We start from the raw sequence: 24,418 nt of genomic DNA, 5'->3' as shown, positions 1-24,418 counted from the left end.
GCTCTGCCCCACTCACAAAGTTATCTGCCCCATTCACAAAAAGTTATGGCCTCTCTCAGAATCCCTTAATCCCTAAGGCTGAGTGCTCTGCGCTTAAATGTTTCGTCAGGAGGATTCACCCCTCTGCTCTTCGAGGGACAGGGGTTCTCTTCTTTTGACAATGCTAAGGAAAACCACACTGGCGAAACTTTCCCCAGCAATCAGATAAATAGTGGTGGGGACAGGCTGCATCTGTTGGCTTTCTGACTCGCTGGCAGACATGTCTGCACAGAAGTCATTAACTTATGGAGTTTTCTGTCCCGCTGAGATAAGAAGAGAGCCCTTGACTCAAAAACCAAAAATGAGGGAGTTTATTTCTAGGTATTTAAGGCATCATTTGCATGTCTTTAAAAAGCCACCCTGACTCTAAAACAAGGGAGTAGTCAAATTCCTGGGATAGGATAGAATCAAACCTACAGCTGAGGAGAGCTGGTCTGATGGTAGCAAGCATGACTTGTCCCCATAGATAAGCAGGGTCCACCCTGGTTACGTATGAATGGGAGACTAGATGTGTGAGCACTGTAAGATATCCCCCTAAGGGGATGGAGCTGCTTTGGGAAGAGCAGAAGATTCCAAGTCCCCTCCTTGGCAGCATCTCCAAGAGAGGGCTGAGCGAGATTCCTGCCTGCAAACTTGGAGAAGTTGCTGCCAGTCTGTGAAGACAATACTGAGCTAGATGGACCAGTGGTCTGACTCAGTATATGGCAGCTTCCTATGTTCCTATCTCTGATTTTACTGCCCACTGCTCCTGTACCTTCCACAGTAGCTTGCTGTAATGCTGGGGCCAGCAAAACTTGGCTTTCCAGCTGTTGCTGAACTACAACTCCCATCACCCTCTGCCACAATTGTACTTGTGCTCATCAACAGCTGAAGTGCCTGAGCTTGGCGTCCCCCTCCCTGAGTGGGGGATTCTGCTGTGAAAAGCTGCACCTCCTGATTTCTGCAGGTCAAGCTGTTCTTAAGAAGCACAAGGGCAGGTCTTTTTTGGACAGTTGGCAACACGTCTGGAGATGATCACCTAGAACTCACAGCAGCTCTGTGCCAGGGGTTTATTTCTAGGCATTTAAGGCATTATTTGCATGTCTTTAAAAAGCTACTTGAGCCTGTCTATTTTTAGAGAGGCAGACAGTCATCCCACAGGGGCAGGCAGCAAAACATTCAGAACTCCCCATCCCCACGAAACAGAAATTTAGAGATCGTTGCCTATTTTTGTATTGCTCACTTCCCCTGTTTCACTCCAGTTTCCTCTTTTTCCACAGCGTCGCCCACGAAGTCTATGAGTCTTACCAACTCAGGTAAACATACCCCCCCGCCCCCCCCCACAAACACACTTTTACGGTTTCTGTGCCTAGCTAGAGTGAGTAAAACGGGACCGCAATTTCCAGCTCAGGAGAGCAGAGATTCCTGGGACCGGGCCAGCCAGCCGGGGTCTGGAGCGCCTTCCTTGGAGGGAAGGGCTGAGGCATTGGTGGCTTTTGAGAACAGAACAAGGCAGCTGAGTGAGGAGGGAATCTATCTATCTATCTATCTATCTATCTATCTATCTATCTATCTATCTATCTATCTATCTTTGAAATAAAACCTCTGCAAGGTGTGAGGAAAAATAGTTTCCCTTCCTCTCCCATAATAGGAGGGGTCAAGGCCACCCTGTGAAACTGATGGATGGCGGATTCAGAACAGACATTACAAATTGCAGGATTAGCCTATGGAACTCTGTGCCACAAGGTGCAAGCGATGGTCACTGGTATACATTTAATGGCACAGAGGAGGTTTATTGGAGGCGATTCGCTGCGAGAGTTAAATGGACCCTCCACCTTCCAAGGCACTATATCGTTGAATAATAGTGACTGGGGACCACCAAATGGGCAGCTCCTTTGGGAGCTGGGTGAGCTCCCTTTTGTAATCATGTGTCAGTTAACAAGGAGGTCGGAGGCGGGGAGCTTGATTGGGAGCGCAGCCCCAGCTGGGTAGGGGTCCCCCCCCCACTCCCACCTCATTTCAAAGCTGGGCATGGAATCTGGGTAAGGCATGCTCGACCACACCAGCTGGGCCATGACCGACGAGCATGCTCCCCACCTCCAGCCTTCTTTTTAATCTAACACACGGTCACAAAGTGGGCCCAGCCCCCCAAACTGGGTAGGACTCTTCTCCCATCCAGCTACTGATGCCACAAGACCAGTTCTCCTCCCTGAACAGAGGGAGCTGCTTTCTACTGAGTCAGACCTGTGGTCCCTCTAGCTCAGTTTTGTCTTCACAGACCGGCAGCGGCTTCTTCAAGGTCGCAGGCAGGAGTCTCTCCCAGCCCCATCGTGGAGATGTTGCCTGGGTGGGACCTTGGAATTTTCTGCTCTTCCCGGAGTGCCTCCATCCCCTCAGGGGAGGATCCTCCAATGCTCATACATGTAGTCTCCCATTCAAATGCAAACCAGGGTGGATCCTGCCTAGCAAAGGGGACCATGCCTGCTTGCTACCACAAGGCCAGCTCTCCTCCTATGTGAACTCCCTTCCTAAGGAGCATGTGTGCCATGAGCCTGGCGTGTATCCTGGCCTGCGGGGGCACCTTCAGGAATCAGGAATCGCTTTGGAAATGTCTGTTGAAAAGTGGTATATATGATGTTGTAGTAGTGGTATACTTAAGCCAATGGCAAAAGAAAGAAACATGCTCAGGCTTCAGGCACTGGATGTGATGGGCCGACGAGAGCTAAAATGTGTCTCCTACCTTCCTTATTTGGCAGGTCCCTGACTGGCTGGCAGCACAAGATGTCCCCCCTCCCATTACTGCTGAGCAAATACCTCTCCCTCTTCCCCTTCCTCTTCCACACCTGTCGCAGGACTGGGATTCAGCTTCCCTGCAGTGCTCTGTTTAGCCCCGTTGGTGCCAATGGGACGGAAAGGGACGCTGTGAGATATCGCAAGGCAGTGTGGTGTAGTGGTGAAAGGGCCCAGGTTCAAATCCCCACACGCCCACACGCAGAAGGGAATGCCCTAACTTGTCAAGGTGTACAGATTCCCTCAATTCATGATCAATTGGCCCACATGATTGGTCAGCGCCGGCTCCCTTCTTCGGGCCAACAGCCCTGCTCCTTCAGCACCTCAGGCCCCTTCCCAGGGAGGCTGTTCACACGAACGAAAACTGGGTGGGAGCTGGAGGTTTGGGAGCTGCCAGGCGGCCTCATATCCCCTTGTGAGATGATCTCTGCCCCGGACGGCTTCCTCCTCTTCTCCAGCTTCATTGATGCTGGCGATGGCTCAGCTCCTGCATTGGTTGATTCTGCAGTCACCTCTCCAGCTCGGGCTTCAAAGCCAAGGAGCTGCTCTCCACAAAAGCAGGCCCTCCTGCCGATGTTGGCCTACAACTCCCATCATCCCTGGCCACTGCGACTGGGCACGATGGGGGTTGTGATCCAGCAACCGCTGGAGAACTGTCATTTCCGATCACTGCATCGAAGAGATGTGAACACGACGCCAACCAGGGCAGTCCACATGGTGAAGAAGAGGGCGTGGGAATCCCCCGAGCCTGATTTGGGAGCTGGGCGCGCTCCTGTGTGCCAGTCGTCAGTCTGTGGACCAAAAGGCTGGAGGCTCCTTCTTCTGTGGTTGTGTGCTAGGCTTCTGGGGCAGAGGGTTTGTCCTCCGGCCGCATTCAGCAGCAGATTGGCATTCGAGGGTGTGCACAACTCCCAGACTAGGGTCTTCTTCTGCATCATATGGACTGCCAGAAATTCAGCGTGTGGATGTACGTGACATTTTATAGGGAGAATATTTATTGCTTTTTAAAACAAACAAACAAATGACTGTCTATTTTTATACTGGTGGATTTTATATTTTTATATTGATTGACATGTTCATTTTTTGTAAGCCGCTTTGCAAAAGGCACGCTAAAAATGCAAATAAATAAGTAAATCAGGTGCCTTAGTGTGAGGGTGCCCGTGGCACCCTGAACAACACACTTTAGCAAAACCTCAACAGGGCATCCTTTAGAGCAGAAATAGGGGCAGTGATTTACCAAGTCCTCAAAAATAAGGACCACTGACATGGGCCAAATCCCTCTTCAAACCGTAACATTTCTGAGTAGCCTTTGGGGCAACCCCCCATCTAATATTCAAGTTAAGCCCAAGTAGCTGTAATAACACCTATTCTTCCTCTGCATACGCCTGTCTCCATTTCCCGCTCCCTTCTCTGTTGTCTTTTTGGTTCAAATTGTAGATTGTAAGCTCCTCAGGGCAGACGCCTAGCCTCACAGACTTTGTAAAATGCCATGAACATCACCCTTGGATCAGTCTATAGCCAATTACAGCAGCAATAGCAATTTATAGTTGGAGCCCATCCAGGTGACATCTAATGGTACCAGTCCCATTCCGGACGCTGGCTGCCCTTGCTCACCCAGCACCCCCCTCTGCTAGCTTTTATCCCAAAGCTTCAAGACACAGGACACTCGAAGGACCCACCACTCTGCAGGCCATGCAGACATGCCTCCTCTTCCCTCTCTTTGACTCCCCCCCCACTCCTTTGGTCAAGGAGGGGCTCATGGACTTTTCTTCCCGTTTGCATCCATGCTAGTGACTAGTTTGCCTTTCAGGAGGAAAATACTGCGGCTTTTAGTCATACAAGCTTGCTTGACCACCAAAACGCCTGCCAGTCCATCTTTCAAACCAGGATCTCCCCATCATATTGATGGGACTTCAACTTGTTTATTGTGGTGACCATTTTAGCTCCTTACTATAACCGGGAAGGATTCATACACCATGCTCTAAAACCAGGATGGGCAAACCGGGCGCTCTAGCTGCTCAACAACTACAACTCCCATCACCCCCATCAACAAGTGTGGCAGGGGATAATGGTAGTTCAACAATTAATAGCTGGAGGGTTTGCCCACCTCTGCTCTAAATCCAAGAAATAAGCGTTGGAGTTGTGTGTGTGTGTGTGTGTGAGAGAGAGAGAGGGAGAGATCCGTCCTTACAATAACAAATGGTGCTTTTTGCTTATTGCTACAAAACATAATCTCACCCTAGCCCCTGAAATTATGTATGTCGCATTCGCCTAGAAAACTGCCGCTTGTTCTAAACTCTGCTGCTTCAACAACCACAACCCTTTCCAAATCTTTACTTCTGATTAGAACCAAGGCAAGAAACTGAGAAGGGAAACTGACAGAATTCTTGGTCACTGGCCTTCTGTGTTGGCCCAAACAGCAAAAACATGGGGATATACAGTACTTGCTTTCAGGGATTCACCCGGACACGTGAAAGACAAATGTCTCTGACAAATGTTTCTTTCTTAAAAAGAAAGAGAAACTTGGAATGTACAATCAAAGATTTGACCAAGAAGGAAAACTCCAGACCCTGAAATTCCAGTGTACAAAGACTGATCCTTGTGTTGCAAATTATGAAAATACAATGTTTTACTAAGATAATGAAATTTTCTGAGGGAGATAAAAAGAAAACTTCTGCATTTCTTCTGGACCTTTTGACTGAACTGTGTGGATTTTGTACTGGAAGTTAGACACAGAGTGATCAGTCTGGACATTTTTCATCGGGTTTTTTAAGTTTTCCTTTCATTTGTTGACAGTAAAGGACTGATCCAAGGCTCTGCCACAATGAGTCAGCACAAACTATCTACCTGGAATACATTGAAAGGGGTTTGAAATCAGTTAAGTGGCATCTTCAGAGAATTCTGGGGACTGTCCTTTGCCAGGTTGCTGGGAACCCCTATGAAAAGTCCTCCCAAGCATCTTCACAGCATTACCATTCCAAGATTCTTTCATATGGCCCATAACAACTAAACCACATCCCAAACTGCTCCAGATCTGCAGTCATTGTAAACATATCTGTCTCTTTCCCCCTGTGGAGATGGATTTGAATAACCACCCCTCCTTCTCTGATGTTTGTCTCTCCTGTGAAATCATAATAAAAATATTAAACTGTGAAGCTGATGGATCTGCTCTTCTTACATTTGTGTAACACTCCTTGAGTAAGCAAGGGCCTACCTGCATGCTAATTTCTCTCCTCTGCCGCTTTTGGTTCCTGCATTTAATACTACGTTTGAATGGATCCTTTGATTCTGTTAACCTCTTTCCCTAATAAATAATCCTTGCAATGAATAACTGGTGCAATAATCAGTGCAATGAATGCCAGCCAATGTCCCACGATTCACTGGGTAGTCCTCCAGGAACAGAGAGGCGGAACAGTAAATGGACAGATCTATCCATTTCTTCTTTATGTTGGGCAGAGGCTGCTCATCCAAATGGAATGTTGATCCTTCTGCCTAGAGGAAATGAAATTCAGGTTGAAAGGCCCTGAAGGGACCTTTTGCTTAAGTTACTCCGAAAAGCACTGCTTAAAGAAACAAGCAGCTGTAATCCTAAACAAGGAGGTTCTGAATGGGGGTTGAGGCCCATTCAGTTATGATGTGTGGTTTTTCTTTACAGAGCCTGAGGAAGCCTCCAGGAGGGTTACTGTCAAACCTCAACCTTATTCGGAGGTGAGTTCTGATGGACCTGTTTTCACAGTCAAACAGTTCAGCCCAGGGTTCCTGAAACTTGGGTCCACGTGGCTGTCGGACTACAACTCCCATCAGCTTTTGGACTTGTGGCTGGGAATTCTGGGAGTTGTAGTCCAACCACATCTGGGGATTCATCCAAATCCCTGGCTTGGCCCATTCAGATGGCTGGCAGTTCATATAAATAAATGCATTAATGAGCCACGGAAGCAGTACCTGCACAAAGAGATCTTGCTCCCAGAAGCCAAACTAGGATCAGGGAGACCTGAGTTCAGGTCCCCATTCAGCCATGACATTCACTGGATGACTCTTGGCCAGTTGCTTATCTCTCAGCCTAGCCTACCTCTCAGGGCTGTTATGAGGATAACCAAAACCATGACCACTGCTCTGGGCTCCTTGGAAGAAGAGCACGATAGAATATATAATAAGGTAAAGTGTGCCATCAAGTCAATTTCAACTCCTGGCGCCCACACAGCCTTGTGATTTTCTTTGGTAGGATACAGGAGGGGTTTACCATTGCCTCCTCCCACGCAGTTTGAGATGATGCCATCTTTCTATATCGCTGCTGCCCGATATAGTACCAGTGGGGATTTGAACCGGTAACCTTCTGCTTGTTAGTCAAGCATTTCCCCACTATGCCACTTAAGGTGACAGAATATAAAATAATATATTTTAAATAAATAAATAAATACATACATACATACATACATACAAGCTTATACCCTAACCTTTGCCTTCCACCTGCAGTGAGCAGGCCTCATGGTGAGATCAGCTGGGGAATTTCATACATATTCAAATGCTACACAAGGTTTCAGAAGCCATAAAGCTTTTGGCACAAGCAGAATAAAATTCCCCTGTGTTTTGATATCAGTGCCATTTCTGGACGCTTTGCTAACTTAACCTGCCTTCCGGAAGGCCAGCCCCCAAAACCAGGCCTTGCAAGGCCTCCAAAAGGTGCTCAGATTTGCATTTTGGCGAGTCTTGTGTGGGAGGCCCTCCGTCAGTGAGGGACAGCCAATGAGAACACCATGCTCATAGTATCCTTTTTGATACGCAGGCGATGGCATACTTGACTGGTTGCAAGAGAAGCAAAGGAAACTGTGGGAAGAGCTAGGCTCTAGAATTTTATTTTACGGTATGATTAAAAAACAACACAAAACCCAACAAGTGTTAACTTTCCATTTTGTGGTCATCACACCCTTAAAACCTCCAAAATATGCAAAGTTCCTTCTGATCTAATTTCCCTTTTCTCTTCCTACACACGAGCTCCTAAATATAACACATACCTTGCAACGAAATCCCTTGAGAGCTTGCAGTAATGATACAATAATGTCATGGCTTAAACATCAAAATGCAATACGTCTTCAGGTGTACGCATGGATGGACATCCCCAAATCCACTGGGTGGTCCTCCAGTACCACAGAGACGAAACAGAAAATGGCTACCTCTTTCGGCCGCTCTACCCATTTCTCTATCGTCATTTGGAGGACTGGAAATATTCATCAGGGGTTTTTAAAAATAAATGGCCTTCAGTTCATACAGATTTTTACATGTGGGTGGCATAAAGCCATTATAACAAATGAACAGATGTATGCATCGCTTGCTTTCTAACCTGCAATGGCTGAAAAGATCACACAAATAGTAAAGACTGTAGTTTTTTCTCCTTTCTTCAGTCAAATAGAGATACAGAGAAGCCTCAACAGAGAAGAGCACCGAAGACTAAGAGGGAAGAACTCCAAACAGTCTATGCTACTGTTGACCACATAGGTCAGGTAAGAAAATGACAGATTTTGTTTGGTTTACCTTAGAGAAATTGAACCTAGGACCTGGAATAATTGAAAAAGAAAGGATGGATTTATGACCCAACTAGGAGACTGGATTTTGACCTTGTGATCTCCCCCATTCTGAGCAGTGACTGAATCTGAACTTGCAGAGGAGGGACCAGGAAGCAATCTGGTCCTGGGTCTCCACACCAGTCCAGAGCTAGCAGAAATCTCAGAAGAGGATACCCCAAAAATAGCTCCCTCAAAACCCAAGCGCCCACTGCTACACCTGAGCTGACCACTTCCACACCAACAACCTGGCATTTCCTGGTGGTGGCACACTAGTGCTGGCAATAGGCTAGGCAAGGCTGAATGGTGTGAGAAGAAGTGTTGTGCTCCAGACCAGAAGGCTGGCCCTTTAAGGCCACCACTCTCTAAGTATATAAGACCGCTGTGGTCTATGTGGTCTTATATCTCTCTGACACGGGTTGGAAAAACTGGTCCCTTGGAGCTCTCCATGGTGCTGAAGTCCCTCCTTGCTTTGGCTAGCTGTCTTCTCAGCCTGCAGTCAAGAACCCAGGACTCAGGACAGCCAAGGCCCGGTCTGGCCAGTTTGGATCCAAATCCCATTTCTGGCATGGATTCAGGAGGCAGAAAGGACAGGAACCACAAGGACTATCTTGCTTGAAACGCCCCTGGGAATTTTTATCTTAGCTGCCAAAACCATCCAAAATGTGGGTACTTTCAGAAAATTTCACACAGTTTGCCATTATTAAACTGGTCCTAGAATTCAAAGAGGAGTATTCAATTATTATTTTAAAAACTCTTCATGTGTAGAGTTCCCCAGAGCTTCCAAATAGGATTCCTAACATCTTACAAGAGAAATGGGAAACATCCACATACTGGAATGAACCATTTTTGCTTTTTTGTCATTTACAGGCTTAAATAATTACCATATTTACCTGAATCCAAGACTAGTTGTTTTCCTAGTTCTTTGATGTTAGAAATCAAGATCTCATCTTAAATTCAGAGTCTTCTTCTTTTCAGGTAAATACAGGTATAACCTGTATTTAACCTATGTTTTTTAAGGGGATCGTCTTAAATTCGAGTTGTCTTCTGTTTGGGTAAATTTGATATATTATGAATGTTGGACGTACATACAGCCAGGCCCCAATTTTGCACAATTCAGATTTGAGAAGCATGGAATTGAACCTCAAGGTTCCAAAGTGGCTACCATTGGAGAAGACCTCATCCAGACCAGCTTGAGCCCGCTAAAGGTTTTGTTTCTCTCTTTCCCAGAATCCTAAACAAGAGAAAAATGAGGAGAAGAAGAAAGAGAAGAAGAAAGCCGCGGAGACTACTATTTACTCAGAGATCAGACCACAAGAGGCACATGAGGTTTGAAGCAATACATTTTTAGGAGCAGGTGGTGGTGGTTACAGTCTCGGGGAAAAGCAACCCGGCCCCCTTCACAGTTCTTCGTAATGTGAGCAGCTGGGTGTATGCGGTTGGGTTTTTAAAAGGCGAGGGGCGAGGAAAGCGCAGGTGTGACTACTATCAGCTTCCTGTGAAAACGTCACATCCAGGGCTATGTGGGTAGATTGCCAGATCCAGTCACCTCAAAAGTCTCAGCTCTCATGTTGGGAAAGAAAAAGGAACAGGTCTGTTGCCCTATAACCGGCGAGGGCATGTTGTACGTGCGTTCCGGTGCCTGTACACTCACACACTGTCCTGGTGTGCATTCCCAAAGCCAACCTGGGCACAGGCTCCCTGATATAGCCACGACTGCATTCACACGTTGCATGATAGTGGGTGGAGCCACAACTCAGTGACAACTGAGTGACTGCCTGCTTTGCAAGCAGACGGCCCCAGGTCCAAATCCCTGGCAGCCTCTCGGGTCAGACTGGTAAAGAAGACCCTTCTCTGTCTGTGACCCTGGAGAAGCCGCTGCCAGTCAGTGTAGTAGATAATCCCGAGCTAGGTGGGCCAAGGGCCTGACTCAGTGGAAGGCAGCTTCCTAGGTACCTGTGGCCTTCAGATATACCCCGACAGACGTCTCTGCTGCTTCTCACACCATCCTAGTAGCAACCCCACTATTTTCCCACCCGAAATTCAAATGGTATGGAAAGCAACTTGCCGCATCCTACCTGTGGTGAGGGGCATCGCCAGCATGGATTGTCCCCTTTGCTAAGCAGGGTCCACCCTGGTTTGCATTTGGATGGGTGACTACATGTGTGAGCACGGTAAGATATTCCCCTTGAGGGGATGGAGCCGCAGCTCAGTGGGAAAGCATCTGCACGCTAGCATGCAGAGGGTCCCAGGTTCACTTGGGAGGTAGAACTGGGAAAGCCCCCTACCTGAAACCTTGGTAAACCACTACCAGTCAGTGTAGACAAGGCTGAGCTAGATGGACCCGTGGTCTGACTCGGTATATGGCAGCCCCCTATGTCCCTGTGTGCCTTGTGGCGGCCACCCCGAGACTCTCCAGTAGTGTAGGACTACAACTCACATCATCCCCTGCCACAATGGCCATTGGAGCTGGGGATAATGGGAGCTGTAGTCCTATGAGATCTGAAAAGCCTCTGGTTGGCCACTCTGGGACAGAGTACTGGGGCAGAAGAGAAGCCAAGCATCTTGGATACTGCTGCCCGTCTCGGCAAGGCTGACTTCCATCATGTGGGCATCTCATGGTTTTCCTTCTCCCTTCCAGACAGAGGACCAGAACTGCAGAACCATCTATGAGAAAGTGAAGGCTGTAAGACCGACTGAACCATCAGAATATGACAAAATTCTTTAGTCACTCTCCAGGTCACGGAAGGGTGGAGGAGACGCCCAGCGATGTCTCAAGAGGCACAACCATCTCGCGTTCCAGCCAACGTCCGTCTCACCCGCTGCTTGTTGTCTGGTGCTGCCTATTTATTATTTTCATTCTGAAGAGCAGCCATGGGATGGGAAGGAAGGGGATCGGGGCCATGAGGAGGGGGCTTAACCAGACCACCTGCTCAAGCTTCCCTCCAGAGGCAAAAGAAAGGGATGGAAAATAAGGCTAGGGACGGAGGCAGGGGGGCCCTTACAGGAATTGATGGTGCAACCGCATCCGGACCGCCATGTACAGTTTTTATTGTTTAGTTCGTTAGTTAGCCAGTTTGTATGCTGCCCACTGCCAAAGTCTCTAGGCGGTTTGCAACATTAAAAACCAATCATTTTCAACAGCTAAAACAAATAAAAGAGCAAATTAAAATAGTCCTAAAAACATACCAACTAACTAAAAAGCTTGGCTGAAGAGATGCATCTTTAACTGTTTCCTAAAAGCCTGGCTCAGCAGGGAAGTGATTTGCCTAGGGAGGAAGAGGTTGTTGGTTCGAATCCTGGCTGGTCTGTATTTTGGGAAACAGACCAGCCAGGATTCGAACCAACAACCTCTTCCTCCCTAGGCAGATTTTGGGAAACACCTCTATCAGGCAGCAGCAATATAGGAAAGTGCTGAAAGGCATCATCATCTCATCCTGCATGGGAGGAGGCCATGGCAAACCCCTCCTGTATTCTACCAAAGACAACCACAGGGCTCTGTGGTCGCCAGGAGTCGACACTGACTCGATGGCATAATCTTTCCTTTTCTTTAAAAGCCAACAGGGATGGGGCAGCTCGAAGCTCGGCGGGAAGCACGTCCCACAGACCCGGCACGAGATGAGCTGGCAGCACCCTCAGAGGAAGGAACCTCCCCTGAAGATCTTAATAGATGGCGGGGTTCATCGCGAAGAAGGCGTTCTTCATTCTGCTCACCGCACCTTAAGTGTAGAGCTGGAAATGGTGCAGAGATGGGCAGCCAGCAGAACTGGGGGCTGGAGAGACTCCTCTGTGAGGGGAGTCCACAGAGTTTGAGCCTTTTTCGTTTAGAAAGAAAGCAGGCCAGGTGTGTGTGTGTGTGTGTGTGTGTGTGTGTGTGTGTGTGTGTGTGTGATAGAGGTCTATAAAATAATGTAGGATGTGGAGAGGGGGGGGGTTCTCCCCCTCTCATAATAATAAAAACTGGGGCCATCAGTTGATGTGAAATGCTGGGAGATTCAGGGGAAATTGAATTTCTTTTTCCCCACAGTGGGTAGTTAAACTGTAGAATTCACTGCCCCTGGATGTGGGGATGGTCACCAATCTAGAAGGGGTTGCAAAGGGGTTAGACAAGTTAACAGAGGACAGGGCTATCGATGGCTAGGCTAGCCTGGATACCTGTAGATTTCCTAGGTGCTATAAATGTCCTCTTTCCTCCCATTTACGAATACAACAAATATTTATATACTGCTTGGGGAACCACGTTCCCCAAGCGGTTTGCATAGCTATAAATAAATAAAATGGTTCCCTGTCCCCAAAGGGCTCACAATCAAAAAAAGAAACATAAGTTGGACACCAGCAACAGCCACTGGAGGGATGCTGTGCTGGGGATGGAGAGGGCCAGCTGCTCTCCCCCTGCGAAAGATAAGAGAATTGCCACTCTAAAAAGGTGCCCCTTTGCTCACTTTGCTCAGGGGCATTTGCAGGATTCCCACATGCAATGGTGGGCCACTGCATGAAGCAGGACGCTGGACTAGATGGGCCTGATCCAGTAGGGCTTGTCCTTCTGTCCTTATGAGTTCCTCACCCCTTCCCTGCTTGCCATGGTTCTGCTTCTCACCCCCACACACCCCATGGCTGCTATTTACAATGAAAGTCATACACAGGGGGAAACCTTTATTCCCATGGATATTTTTGTGCACACCAGCACCACGCATTTAAAGAGATCTCCAACCAAAAGATGTGTGGTTTTCTGAGGCAGATCTGAATCGTTGCTGGGCATAGCAGGAACCTTATTACCTGCAACAAGATTAACAGAATGGAACATCCCTTGTGCTTTCAGTCCCCACCTCTTCTCATGGATTGGACCATAATAATCCCAACTGCAGCAGGAGTGGAAATGCATGGCTATCATATATATCTCCCCTCTAGACATCGGTACCAGCCAACCATGCCGTGGAAGGGAGAAACCAGCACCAGTTTAGTCCCTACGTTGGGACTGGCGTGGGGTCTCCTAGCAGGAGTAATAATCTTTCAGACAATTGCCACTGAAGAAGACTCTGTCTAGTCACAACACACTGGGCGGAAGGAGCAGACTGGCCAGATACTGGCAAAACTGTGACCTGACACTTCATCTTTCAATCAAAGCAGGCTATTGTGACCACAGGGGGAATATTTGCCTACTACACACCTCCCTTGCATTGACAACATGACATTTTTGAAAGGAACTATCGGATTTCATCTTTCCAGAGACCATTTCAATGAGATCAAATTTTATTGTGATATACAGAGGTATTTTATTGATCTGGATTTAATGTAGTCCAGATAGTTTTCAACCATACAGTGTTATTTTAAATCATACAGTATTAATACCATACAGTGTAATATTTTAATACAGTAATATTAAAATATTAGCATATGGTATTTGGATTCTTTCCTGATGCTCTCAACTAGCTACCACCAGTGATCATCCGAGGACCTCCAGCCTTCCTAGGACACAGATTCCAGGAATCTCTAGATACCTCTGTCGTTTCCCCGGAAGTGGCATCCTGCCTCTTCTGGGTCAGATGGCACTTGCCATAAAGTATCAGGTCTGTACCTGCGGGAACCTTTGCATCCTGCCTTCCAGATGGATGCCCGACTCAAAGCACTTTCCTCCAACTGCAACCTTCCTGGAGTCAACCTTCCTCAACCTTCCTGGAGACACGCAGGCTTGCCACGGTTCTCCACCTCCAAATAATGTTCAGATTAAATGAATGCAATGCTTTGTAAGCAAAGCTGCCTATGGATTCTGTGGCTGTTCCCAGACGGAGACCGCTTTTGTGTTTACTGTCATGGGCAGTTCTTACGAGCCAAAAGAAATTCAACTAAAATTACACATTATCATAGCGAAGCTGATTTGTTATCCTCACAACTGATTCAAAGGGGATATCCGAAAGAGGTAGTACATAGAACTAAGATCAGAGCAGATATCACTAGATGGAGTGAGTTACTCCAGGATGCCCCTAGTGACTGTTTGATTTGGTCCATGGTTTTGGATATACCTGGTTGTAACACACACACACACACACGCACACCATGGTGGCCTTTAGAAAAACTAGGAGCTTGAGAAATTTGCTGACTCGTTCGGACTTTTCAGTAAGATCGCCAGTGAGAAATGCTACACAACGTTTTTATCCCTGTGGGAGCTGTGCAGCCTGTTCTTTTAGCCTCCCTACGACTGAATATTGGGAGCCCAGTAATAAAAAACATGTTCGTTTAAAAAAAAATTGCGAACTGCAAAACGAAAGGTACTGTTTATGTGATAGTTTGTCTGTGCAACTTGTGGTATATTGGGAGCAGTATGAGAGCCATTAAGACCCGTGTTCTCGAACACAGATCCAGGTTGAAGAACAGAATATTGGATGTCCCATTAGTGCCACATTTTGTTGAAAAATCCCACTCACCTGATGATTTGAAGTTTTTGTATTGTTCAAATTTATATCAAGGTCCTTTGACAAACAGGACACACATTGGATTCTCCTTCAAAAAAAGACTTACTTTATTCATAAGTTCAAGACATGTATACCTAATGGGTTAAATGTAAACTGTGATTTCTCCTGTTTCCTTTAAGGGGGGGATGAAGATCAGTACAGTTCGTTAATTATTTCCGCCTGACCATGTGACTGGTTGATTTATTTGGGGAGTATTTACTCCAAGGCTGAGTGTAGTTCGTTAAGGAGATTAGCATGTTTTAAGCAGGCACTTGTGATGGTGCTGCTCCAAGAAACAAGGCTATTCCAGATATAAGGTTTGGTTGTATTTTTACATATTTTCATTACTTACTTTGCACAGTTGGTGCTTTATTATTGTGTTTATTGATGTGCAGATTATTGGTACTTCTGATGAAGACTTTTTTGAAATGGATTATTACCTAGGAGGTCTGTTAATTTTCAGGGTTCAGGATGATTGATTATATCTTACCCATGAGGATTCACTTCAAGCAAACTGGCACCACTGATATCACATCTGCTATTGGGCACCATGAGCATCTCAGTAACTTTTGTCAAGAATGACATCTTTGAGTCTGTGGAGTCTTCACTAGCCCACACTGTTTGTATTTACTTGCTTTGGTATTATGGATGCCTGTTGCAGTTTGTGATTACACTTGGAGTATTGTTGTACCCTGTATTGCAGTGACTCTGTATTTTTTTGCTTTGCCTACTGTTCAAAGTTGTTCACGGGTTTTGCTTTGCATCTCTTGTACTTTCTGGCATGGCGGCAGCCATTTTGGAGGCTGCCACACCTGTGCCCTGGCCATTTGCATGGCCAGGTCATGACAAAATGTCTGATACGGCTTTAAGTGTTTCCTCTTTCTCTGGACATTGCTGCAGATAGTTAATCACTTCCTGAAATAGGTTCCTCCCAAAGAGACCTTTCCTTTTATGGGGGAGCTTTAGTGCTGTGAACCCATTCCTGGGACCTACTTCTGAGTAAATACACACAGATTGTACCGTGAAGAGCACCATGTCCTCCTTCTTTAAAAATGTATGTTTAATTGGTGCTCTTGAGTTCTTTTGATTCCTGGACTCAGTGGAAAGGGGCTAGAACAAGATCGGCCAGGTGTTGCTCCTGTGGCTGCTTGAAGTGGACAGCTCATTTTGATGGCTGGTGCCCAGGAAGGGTGGGTTGGGCCCATCCCTCCCCTGGGGAGTATTCTGTCATTTAAAGTGGCCATCATCAATTTTCTAAGCACTTCACTGGTGGAACAGGAGGAAAAAGAATCCTCCAACTCAAGAAATGAAGACAGGACCATATTCATGGATCAGGGTGGTGGGTGCTGGCTTTGGTTGTTCTGCCATGGGGGACCCCAATAGTCACAACTGGGCTGAGCTGTGGGGTCTTTCCATCCTATCCCATCAACTGTCTGCCTTACCCCACCCATGAAGGGAATACTGGATTTGGGGTCATCACAGTAGCTAAGGATCCAACTATGTGTTTCACACGGCTATCTGCATTTTTTAATCTGACTTTTTCTAGGCCAAAAGTGTCATAAGAACACAAGAAAAGCCATGCTGGATCAGGCCCCCAAAGGCCCATCTAGTCCAGCATCCTGTTTCACACAGATACTTCTGGGGAGTCCACAGGCAAGAGATGAGGGTGTGCCCTCTCTCCTGCTGTGGTTCCCCTGCAACTGGGATTGAGAGTCATCTTGCCTCTGAGGCTGGAGGCAGCCAATAGCCACCAGACTAGTAGCCATTGATAGACCTGTCCGCCAAGAATTTTGTCTAAGCCCCTTTTAAAGCCATTCAAGCTGGTGGCCATCACCACATCCCATGGCAAAGAATTCCAGCGATTAATTACACGGCCAAACCAAAAAACAAACAAACAAACAAAACCCACCAAAACACACACACACACACACACACACACACCTACCTACCTCTCTCTCTCTTTCTGGGGGGATTTTGAGCAGAAAATTCACTGGAAAGGGTAAACAAATATCTTCTCCTTTTTTGCACAAAGTTCTACTGATAGGAGGAACCCAATGCTCAGTCCTAGAGCACATGTCTGGCATGCAAAAGGTTTTGCATCCCGTTGGGGCAGGACTCAGTGGGAAAGCCCCTGTTCTGCATGCAAAATATCCCAAGTTGAATCCTCAGCAGTGGTGCCAAGCAGGGCTGAGGAAATCTATCCCTTCTCTACCTGAGAGTCTGGAGAGTTGCTGCCAATCAGAGTAAGAACCCAAGAACAGCGCTGCTGCAGGATCAGGCCCAAGGGCTCCCTAGTCCAGCATCCTGTCTCCCACAGTGGCCCACCAGATGCCCCTGAGAAGCCCACAGGCAGGAGTTGAGGGCAGGCTCTCTCTCCTGCTGTTGTTCCCCTGCAACTGATCTCAATATGCCTCTCAATAGGCATCTTGCCTCTGAGGCTGGAGGTGGCCTGTAGCCACCAGACTAGTAGCCATCGATAGACCTGTCCTCCATGACTCTGTCTAAGCCCCTTTTAAAGCCATCCAAGCTAGTGGCCATCACCACATCCCGTGGCAGAGAATTCCACAGATTAATTATGCGCTGTGTGGAAAAAGGACTTCTTCTTGTCAGTCCTAAATTTCCCGTCCTTCAGTTTCATGGGATGACCCCCGGTTCTGGTGTTGTGAGAGAGGGAAGGACATTTCTCTCTGTCCACTCTCTCTACTCCATGCAGAATTTTATACACCTCGATCATGTCCCCCCGTAGCCACCTCTTTTCCAAACTAAAGAGCCCCAAATGCTGGAGCCTTGCCTCATAAGGAAGGTAGACGATACTGGGCTAGCTGGACCAGTGGTCAGGCTCTGTACAAAATACTTCTGTGCATTCACTGAAACTCACAACCCAGGTGTTGTTGTTTGTTTGTTTGTTTGTTTTTAAGTTGGAGAAAAGAAGTCTACAACTGTGTTTAATGTGCTGTCTGGTCCTAAGACCACAATCAGGGAACTTTCCTGCTCAAGTCTCACCACTGCCACAATCTTACGAGCCTGTCTCAGTCTAATCTTAGGCAAGCCTGTCTCAGTCGAATGGCCCTCTTTCAGTTTGGGGGTCATACTCACCCACCTTCCAGGGCTGCTGTACTAATGAGCCCTGCAAAAACAGAAATACTAAATCCTGTCTTAAGCATCTGTGACATTTCTACATAACTTGTTTCGCCTTTGGTGAAGGGTTTTTTTTAAAGAAGAAGCTGAAAGGAAATTGAGAAATGTTGCTAAATCAATTGCTTGTGCAGCTGTGGGGTTTCGTTCTAGAGAAACTTGGGATAAATAGAGGAGCATGTGGTGTATCTGGGCGGTGGTGCTGTGTCCTCTGCCAGGTGAGTCCTCAAAGTGTTTTCTTTCTGCGCGGTTTCCGGAAGACCACCCTACCTGTCGAAAGCCTGCCTCATGGCTGAGCTCTGTCCATACAAAGCTCCAGATGAAACAGGAACCGCCGTCCAGGGGAGAATCCGATTCAGAGCATGACTTCTAGCATGAGACTGAAAGACCCAGAGGAGGACTCTTCGGTCTAGGGTGGCTGCCTGCCAGAGCTTGGAGTCTCACTCTGCTGCCTCTGTGCTTCAGCTGCAGGGGGAAGTAGGAAGGGGATCGGAGAAGTGGAGAAGGGTCAGAAGGGAAGTGGAGCCTAGTGGTGGCCGTACCAGAGGCAGCTGGATGCTGAAGCAGGGGGTTTCTCTTTCAGCTTCAGGGTGGAGTCCTTGCACATTAATAAGATTCCAAAATAGGACAGCCGTGGTGGGTGAGTAGGAGAGTCTCATCCTGGGAGTGACGCGGATGAGAGCTTGAAGGGGAAAACATGCCGTGTGGCATAGAAGTCCCACCTTTGGAGCTCCCCGTTTTTATTGTCTCTCTCATAAGGCAGCCACGAGGCGGGGGGAGGAAGAGGCCGATTTGGATCAGGGCCATGGCCTGGGGATTTAATCCACAGGAGTCTGGTCGAGGGAGGGGGGAGGACCAGAGCCATCTTTCCTCTTCCTCCTCCTGCAAATATGTATAGACTGCTTTCCCACCAAAGTGTTCGGACAAAACGTTTCCCTGCAGTGCTACAACCCTGAGTCAGAACGAAGGGCCCTGAGGGTGCTTCTGAGACAGGAAAAAGAGGCTGGGAGCTCCAGACCCTCAGCTCCTGCCTTGTGTTGAGTTTGCCCCCAGGAGCCTAGTGGTTGGCTCAGTATTAATCAGTTACTGAAACAAAGTTGGCGGGGGGGGAATTCCCCCCCACACACACACCAAAGTGTTCCCAGCTTGATTCTGCTTCTCGATCTGGAGTCTAGCAAAGGTGTAGGGTTCATAAAGAAAATAAAGAGGTGAAATAGTGAAAGTCATAAATGTGTTGGATTTCACAAGTTTTATTAAAATGTAATAGCTCAACTTTCTTTTTAGCTTGCTGTCTACTGTCTTTCTTTGTCAGCATGTGCTGGAAATTCTTTCATTTTATTTGGGACTTTAAAAAAATATATATTCTGTTCTAGGGGTTTCCAACCTCAGGGTTCCCTGGTGTGGTTGGACTACAACTCCCATCATCCTATCAGTCACAATGGCTGAAGGGGTGATGGGAGTTGTAGTACAATGACCTCTGAGGACTCAAGATTGGAAACCCCGATCTATTATGTTCACCCCATTCTGTGCTCTGCAGCTGGGAGTTCTATTCTATCTGCCCCTTTGGTTTGATTTGGACATCACTTTGGGTAGAGGTTATTAGGAACAGGGGAAGCTGCCATATACAGAGTCAGACCCTTGTTCCATCTAGCTCCGTATTGTCTACCCAAACTGGCAGCAGCTTCTCCAAGGTTGCAGGCAGGAGTCTCTCCCAGGCCTATCTGGAGATGCTGCCAGGGAGGGAACATGACACCTTTGGCATGCAAGTGCTCTTCCCAGAGCGGCCTCATCACCTGAGGGGAAGATCTTCCAGTGCTCACACATCTCCCATTCAAATGCAAACCAGGGCAGACCCTGCTTAGCAAAGGAGACAATTCATGCTTGGTACCACACTGTATATGCATTTGTAAGTGGAAAGATAACTTTTCCTTTCTAAAGCATATATTGGATTCCCAAAGGGACTTTCACCTATTTGAAATCCAAGCCAAACTTACCACATCTCAAATAGTACAGAATGTCATCATTTCATCATAGGTCTCGAGTGTGACTCCTGATCTCAAATGTTTTGTGGGGGGGGGGGAGGGAAGCAGAGCAGTGCTTGGCACAGAGGGAAGTGGGCTTGAACTCCCAAATTCTTCTCCAACCTCTCCTGGGAACAGAGAGAAGAAGGTGTGCCCTATCAGTGGACGGATCCCCACTAAGGGTGTGCATTTGCTTGTAGAAGGAATGGGAACGGACTCCGATGGGGCTGATTGGGGGCGGTTCCTGATTGTTTCGAAATGAGGGTCGAGTGGTACAGGTGGGATTCCGTTTCACTTTCCGTATCCATTCATTTCCTGCGTTGCTCAGGCTTGGCGCAAAACTGGACGGCCAGCTGTCTGGGATGTTGGAGCAGATCCCTGCTGCACTGAGCAAGAATCTATCATTCTGAATTAGAAAGAGGCAGATTCCGATTCTCCAGGGAGCCTAATCTCCTGGAGATTAAGAAGGACGTCCTGACAGTAAGAGCTGTTGGACAGTGGAACAGTCTGCCCCATGAAGCAGTGGGCTCTCCTTTCTTGCCCTGAGCGGGGGTGGGGTGGACTAGAAGACCTCCAGGGTCCCTCCAGCAGAGCGATGATTCTATGGACTTGCTGCAGGCTTCTAGCTGTCTGCTTTTGGGAACAGGATGCTGGAAGGGAGGACCGTTGCCCGGATCCAGAAGGGCCTTTCTTGCCCTCTCATGCTGCTTAACCACACGCAGCCAACAGCAAGGAAGGGGAAGCAGATGGCTAGGCACATTAATCAGCCATGATGTGCCGATTGCTAAAATGCGGGGCGTGCCGCGGAGCACGACACGCAGCCAAAGCCAACAGAATTGCCTTGCTCAAGAGAAAGCTCTGGCACTCTTAGCAGCACCGCTTTTGCCTTCCTCTTCTCTGGCTTGCAGTGGGTGTTTTTGTTTGCTTGCTTAAATAGAGAGAGCCCTCCGGGGGCCCTTGTTTTGTGCAAGGAGCACCCCCAGGTCCATCGGGGGACCCAGCCTTTGAACAGGGGCGACGTGCACCAGATGCACTCACACACGGGCTACAGTTGTGCAATGAAACCCCCTGGAAAAGTGGGTGCATTCAAAAGGCATCGGGTTTAAAAAAAAAAAAAGAGGAAATGGGAGAGGCAAGCAGGAAAAAGAAGCAGAGGGAGGACAACTCACGAGGAGGGCTGGTGGGTGAGGCTTGCACACAGAGCTGGTCATGGGGGAACAACTCCGACAGTGTCGGATAATAACCCCTGCCCTCCTCTCCCTGTAACTGAGTGGGCACAGGGGGCTCCCTTGCGCTTCCTCCTTGGCACTCAGCTGCACAGTCTGCTGGCTGAGATTTGATTTTCAAGCAAGCCCCCCCACCCTTGAGCTCTCATCTCCCACTCCCACTATGACTGCTATGACTACTACTGTTGATGTATATACCGCTTTCCCACAGAGACGTTCCCAAAGCGGTTTACAGAGGGAAACCAAACCAGTCAGATGCTCTCCCTCGAAGGAAGTGTCCCGGCTCATCCCAGAAGCAGCTGGGCCGCTCAGACACCGAGCTGGGCAGCTTGGCCTCTCGGACCCTGAGCGGCCCCCAGGAAGCGGCCGTGGGGCTCGGCGGCTTCTGGGGTTACTTGGGCCACCCAGGCACCTGGTGGGAGAGCAGAAGGAGGCGGGAGGGAAACAAGCCTTAGGCAGCAAATTGATTGGGTGGAAGGCAAGAGGAGGTGTGGCAGCCTGTCCCCTCCTGTGCCCAATAAAAGCTGAGGAGAAGGAAGAGGGGTGGGGCAGCAGTGGGGAGGGGGGCCCAGCACATGTGCTGTGAAGTCCCAACAAAGTCCTGCAATTACCTCAGGGAGCCTCCCGACACGCCGACTGTCGGAAGCGTCCTGCTGTCGATGCGGAACTCCGACAACATCCCTCAGAGGGCTTGTCAGAGCGATACGACTCCACAGCCCTCGTGTCGGCTTCTCCTGCTCTGATTATTCCGCTCCCGGGTGCTTTCCAAATTACACGCAACAACAGTGTCACTAAGTGTCCGCTAAGTGTGCTTCCGTACTGCCTGTGTGTTTCGGCAACGCAGTCCCTGCTCTGTCTGCAAGGCGCCGTTCACATTTCCGATGCTGCCTTTCGGATCTTATCCTTGCGTTTTCGCCCTACAACGCTGCATGTGCGTCGCAAATAAATAGCTGCGTTTCCCCATTGCAGGAGGGCTGCGCAAGCTATTTACCTTTTCAAAGCGGTCCTGCCAAGCCGAAGCCTTTTACTGCTGAGCAGCCGGTCATCTGGAAAGCGGCCCAATGTCTGGGTTGGGTTCTGACTCACATGCGCAGTTTGACTCAGCTGAGAAAATCTCAGTTTGCGGCTTTCAGCCACCATGCTTCCCCATATTTATTATTGCTCTTACTCCTACCACTATGACTAGAAATCTGCTCTCCCCCCCCCCATCTGCACGTAAACTAGATGACACAAAAACATCTCGAGGAGGCCAAAGGAAACCTGTGAATGCAGAAGCTGCTATTGCTGCTGCCCGAGTCATCTTGGGAGTCCACAATCACCTTTGCCTTCCATATGGGGCAGAGGACCCGTGAGCGAAAAGCACCAGGTGGCACACACTAGCCCTGTGGTCCCAGGCGTATGCCTCCGTGGCAGTCATATGAAAGAGATCTTATTATCTCTTATTATCTTATTATCTGAGATCTTATTATCTCAGTGGGCAGAGCCAACAGATTTTTGCAATGCCTGTAAATCCCTGTAAATCTCCCCCCACACTCCGCACACACACTTCACATTATCATGTGTTTAATTGAGGTGAGAATAGTTGCATATCACATTCCAGAGCTGCCACAGTATTCGGCCTTTTTGAAAGGGCTGAGTTGGGTTTCTGCAGAAACAGCCTGCCTCGTGTTTAATATTCATGCAACTGAGAGCTCCTAGAAAGAGTGCGAAAGGACCTTGAGCAAATGCTCAGGCTAGGAAATGGCTCCAGCGTGCCTGACAGATGCCGGCCCAACCCCCATTTGAAATCCTCCAGCGAAAGAGACTCATTGCATGAAGCAGGCAGTTCCACCATCCAACAACTCCGACACTTAGGAAATGCCTCCTGCTGTCTAGCCCAAATTTGCTGGCTTGACATTTCACCCACCAGATGTCCATTTCAGAGCACCCCCTCACCCCAGTGAAATTGCCATTTGATTCACCTGAATTGAGTAATTCTCTATTCCAGAGTCTCCAGATTTCCTCCTGTTTCTCTCTCCCACCTAGTCTGCCGCAGACATGGGGTGGGTGGGTGTGTGAGGTTTGGCAAATGAGTCACCTTATTTTCTGGCATCAGATAGGATTAATTCAAATTCACTGCACCCCCACTATTACAAGACCTGTCAGCAAGGAAGGAAGGAAGCCACCCACACCACAGTTCAATCAGGACAAAGCAGTCACGCAGGAGAATCCGCCAGCACCCAAGCAGAGTCCTGCTCCAGTCTAAGCTTCTGAGGAAGCCTATGCCAAGCATTCCGAACCTTGGGTCTGCTGATGTCCTTGGATTATCACTCCTATCATAAACAGCCACAATGGCTGAAGGCTGGGAGGAGAGCTGGCCTTGTGCTAGCAAGCATGGATGGTCCCCTTTGCTAAGCAAGGGTCTGCCCTGGTTTGCATTTGAATGGGAGACCTGTGTAAGACCTTCCCCTTAGGGGATGGGGCCACTCTTGGAAGAGCCCCTGCCTGCTTGCATGCAGAAGGTTCCCAGTTCCCTCCCTGGCAGCATCTCCAAGATCGGGCTGAGACAAGAGACTCCTGCCTGCAACCGGGGAGAAGCCGCTGCCAGTCTGTGTAGACAATATTGAGCTAGATGGACCATGAGTCTGACTCAGTAGAAGGCAGCTTCCTATGTTCCTACGACATCTAGGGATCCAGTTTTGAGAACCCTTGCCCAACACATGACAAAAACAAGAAAAAATGAATGAAAACAGAGGCTATCTGTTTCAGGCAAGTCTCCACAGTCACATCCAAAATGTTTTTCCCCTTGCTTTCAAGGAGGAGGGGGAGGGGGAGGGGGAGGAGGATTTCACATATTTGTATACTGCCCCAAACTCACGTCTCTGGGCAGTTTACAATAACACAAATGAAAAGGTTAAAAAATTACAATAATTTAAAATTTAAAACCATGTTAAAAACGATTAAAGCGGCATCTAATTAATTTTTCTCAGGACTTGGTGCAGTGGAACCAGGGTATCCTCCCCAAACCAACCAGACCACACAGCTCCAAGGAAAGGAAGGAGGCTTCCTCAACGAGACGTCCCCGGAGAACCAAACAGACAGCAAGGGGGTAACTCCCGGCCCGAATGGAACTCGCCCCACCCGCAGGAGCTGGGCAAGCATCACCACCCCTGTTTCCACCCTGGCGGAGAGCAGCACTAAATCTAAAAGCGGTAAATAAGTGACAGATGGGGGGGTCTGGA

General features: G+C 48.2%; 1 protein-coding gene and 1 long non-coding RNA gene across 3 annotated transcripts in view; both read left to right on the top strand.

Annotated features, from left to right (window-relative positions):
- The window catches only part of LOC128337381 (SLAM family member 9-like), a 33,889-nt gene extending 22,271 nt beyond the window's left edge, over nt 1-11,618 (top strand). For both annotated transcript variants that reach the window (XM_053278317.1, XM_053278316.1), the window contains 5 exons: nt 1,299-1,334; nt 6,464-6,516; nt 8,208-8,306; nt 9,597-9,695; nt 11,008-11,618. In XM_053278317.1, coding sequence (XP_053134292.1) covers nt 1,299-1,334; nt 6,464-6,516; nt 8,208-8,306; nt 9,597-9,695; nt 11,008-11,094 — 374 coding nt within the window. In that variant the 3' untranslated portion in view covers nt 11,095-11,618. The remainder of the gene's footprint in view (nt 1-1,298; nt 1,335-6,463; nt 6,517-8,207; nt 8,307-9,596; nt 9,696-11,007) is intronic.
- A 136-nt stretch (nt 11,619-11,754) lies between these two features.
- LOC128336976 (uncharacterized) lies at nt 11,755-15,510 on the top strand. The gene is made up of 2 exons (XR_008312138.1): nt 11,755-15,132; nt 15,279-15,510. It is a non-coding gene; the product is annotated as an uncharacterized LOC128336976 (long non-coding RNA).
- Nucleotides 15,511-24,418: the final 8,908 nt, after the last annotated feature.

The sequence above is a fragment of the Hemicordylus capensis genome, chromosome 14, assembly GCF_027244095.1.
Source record: "Hemicordylus capensis ecotype Gifberg chromosome 14, rHemCap1.1.pri, whole genome shotgun sequence".
Classification (NCBI taxonomy): domain Eukaryota; kingdom Metazoa; phylum Chordata; class Lepidosauria; order Squamata; family Cordylidae; genus Hemicordylus; species Hemicordylus capensis.
Note: the sequence above shows the minus strand (reverse complement) of the source record. Positions and strands in the feature narration are given on the sequence as shown.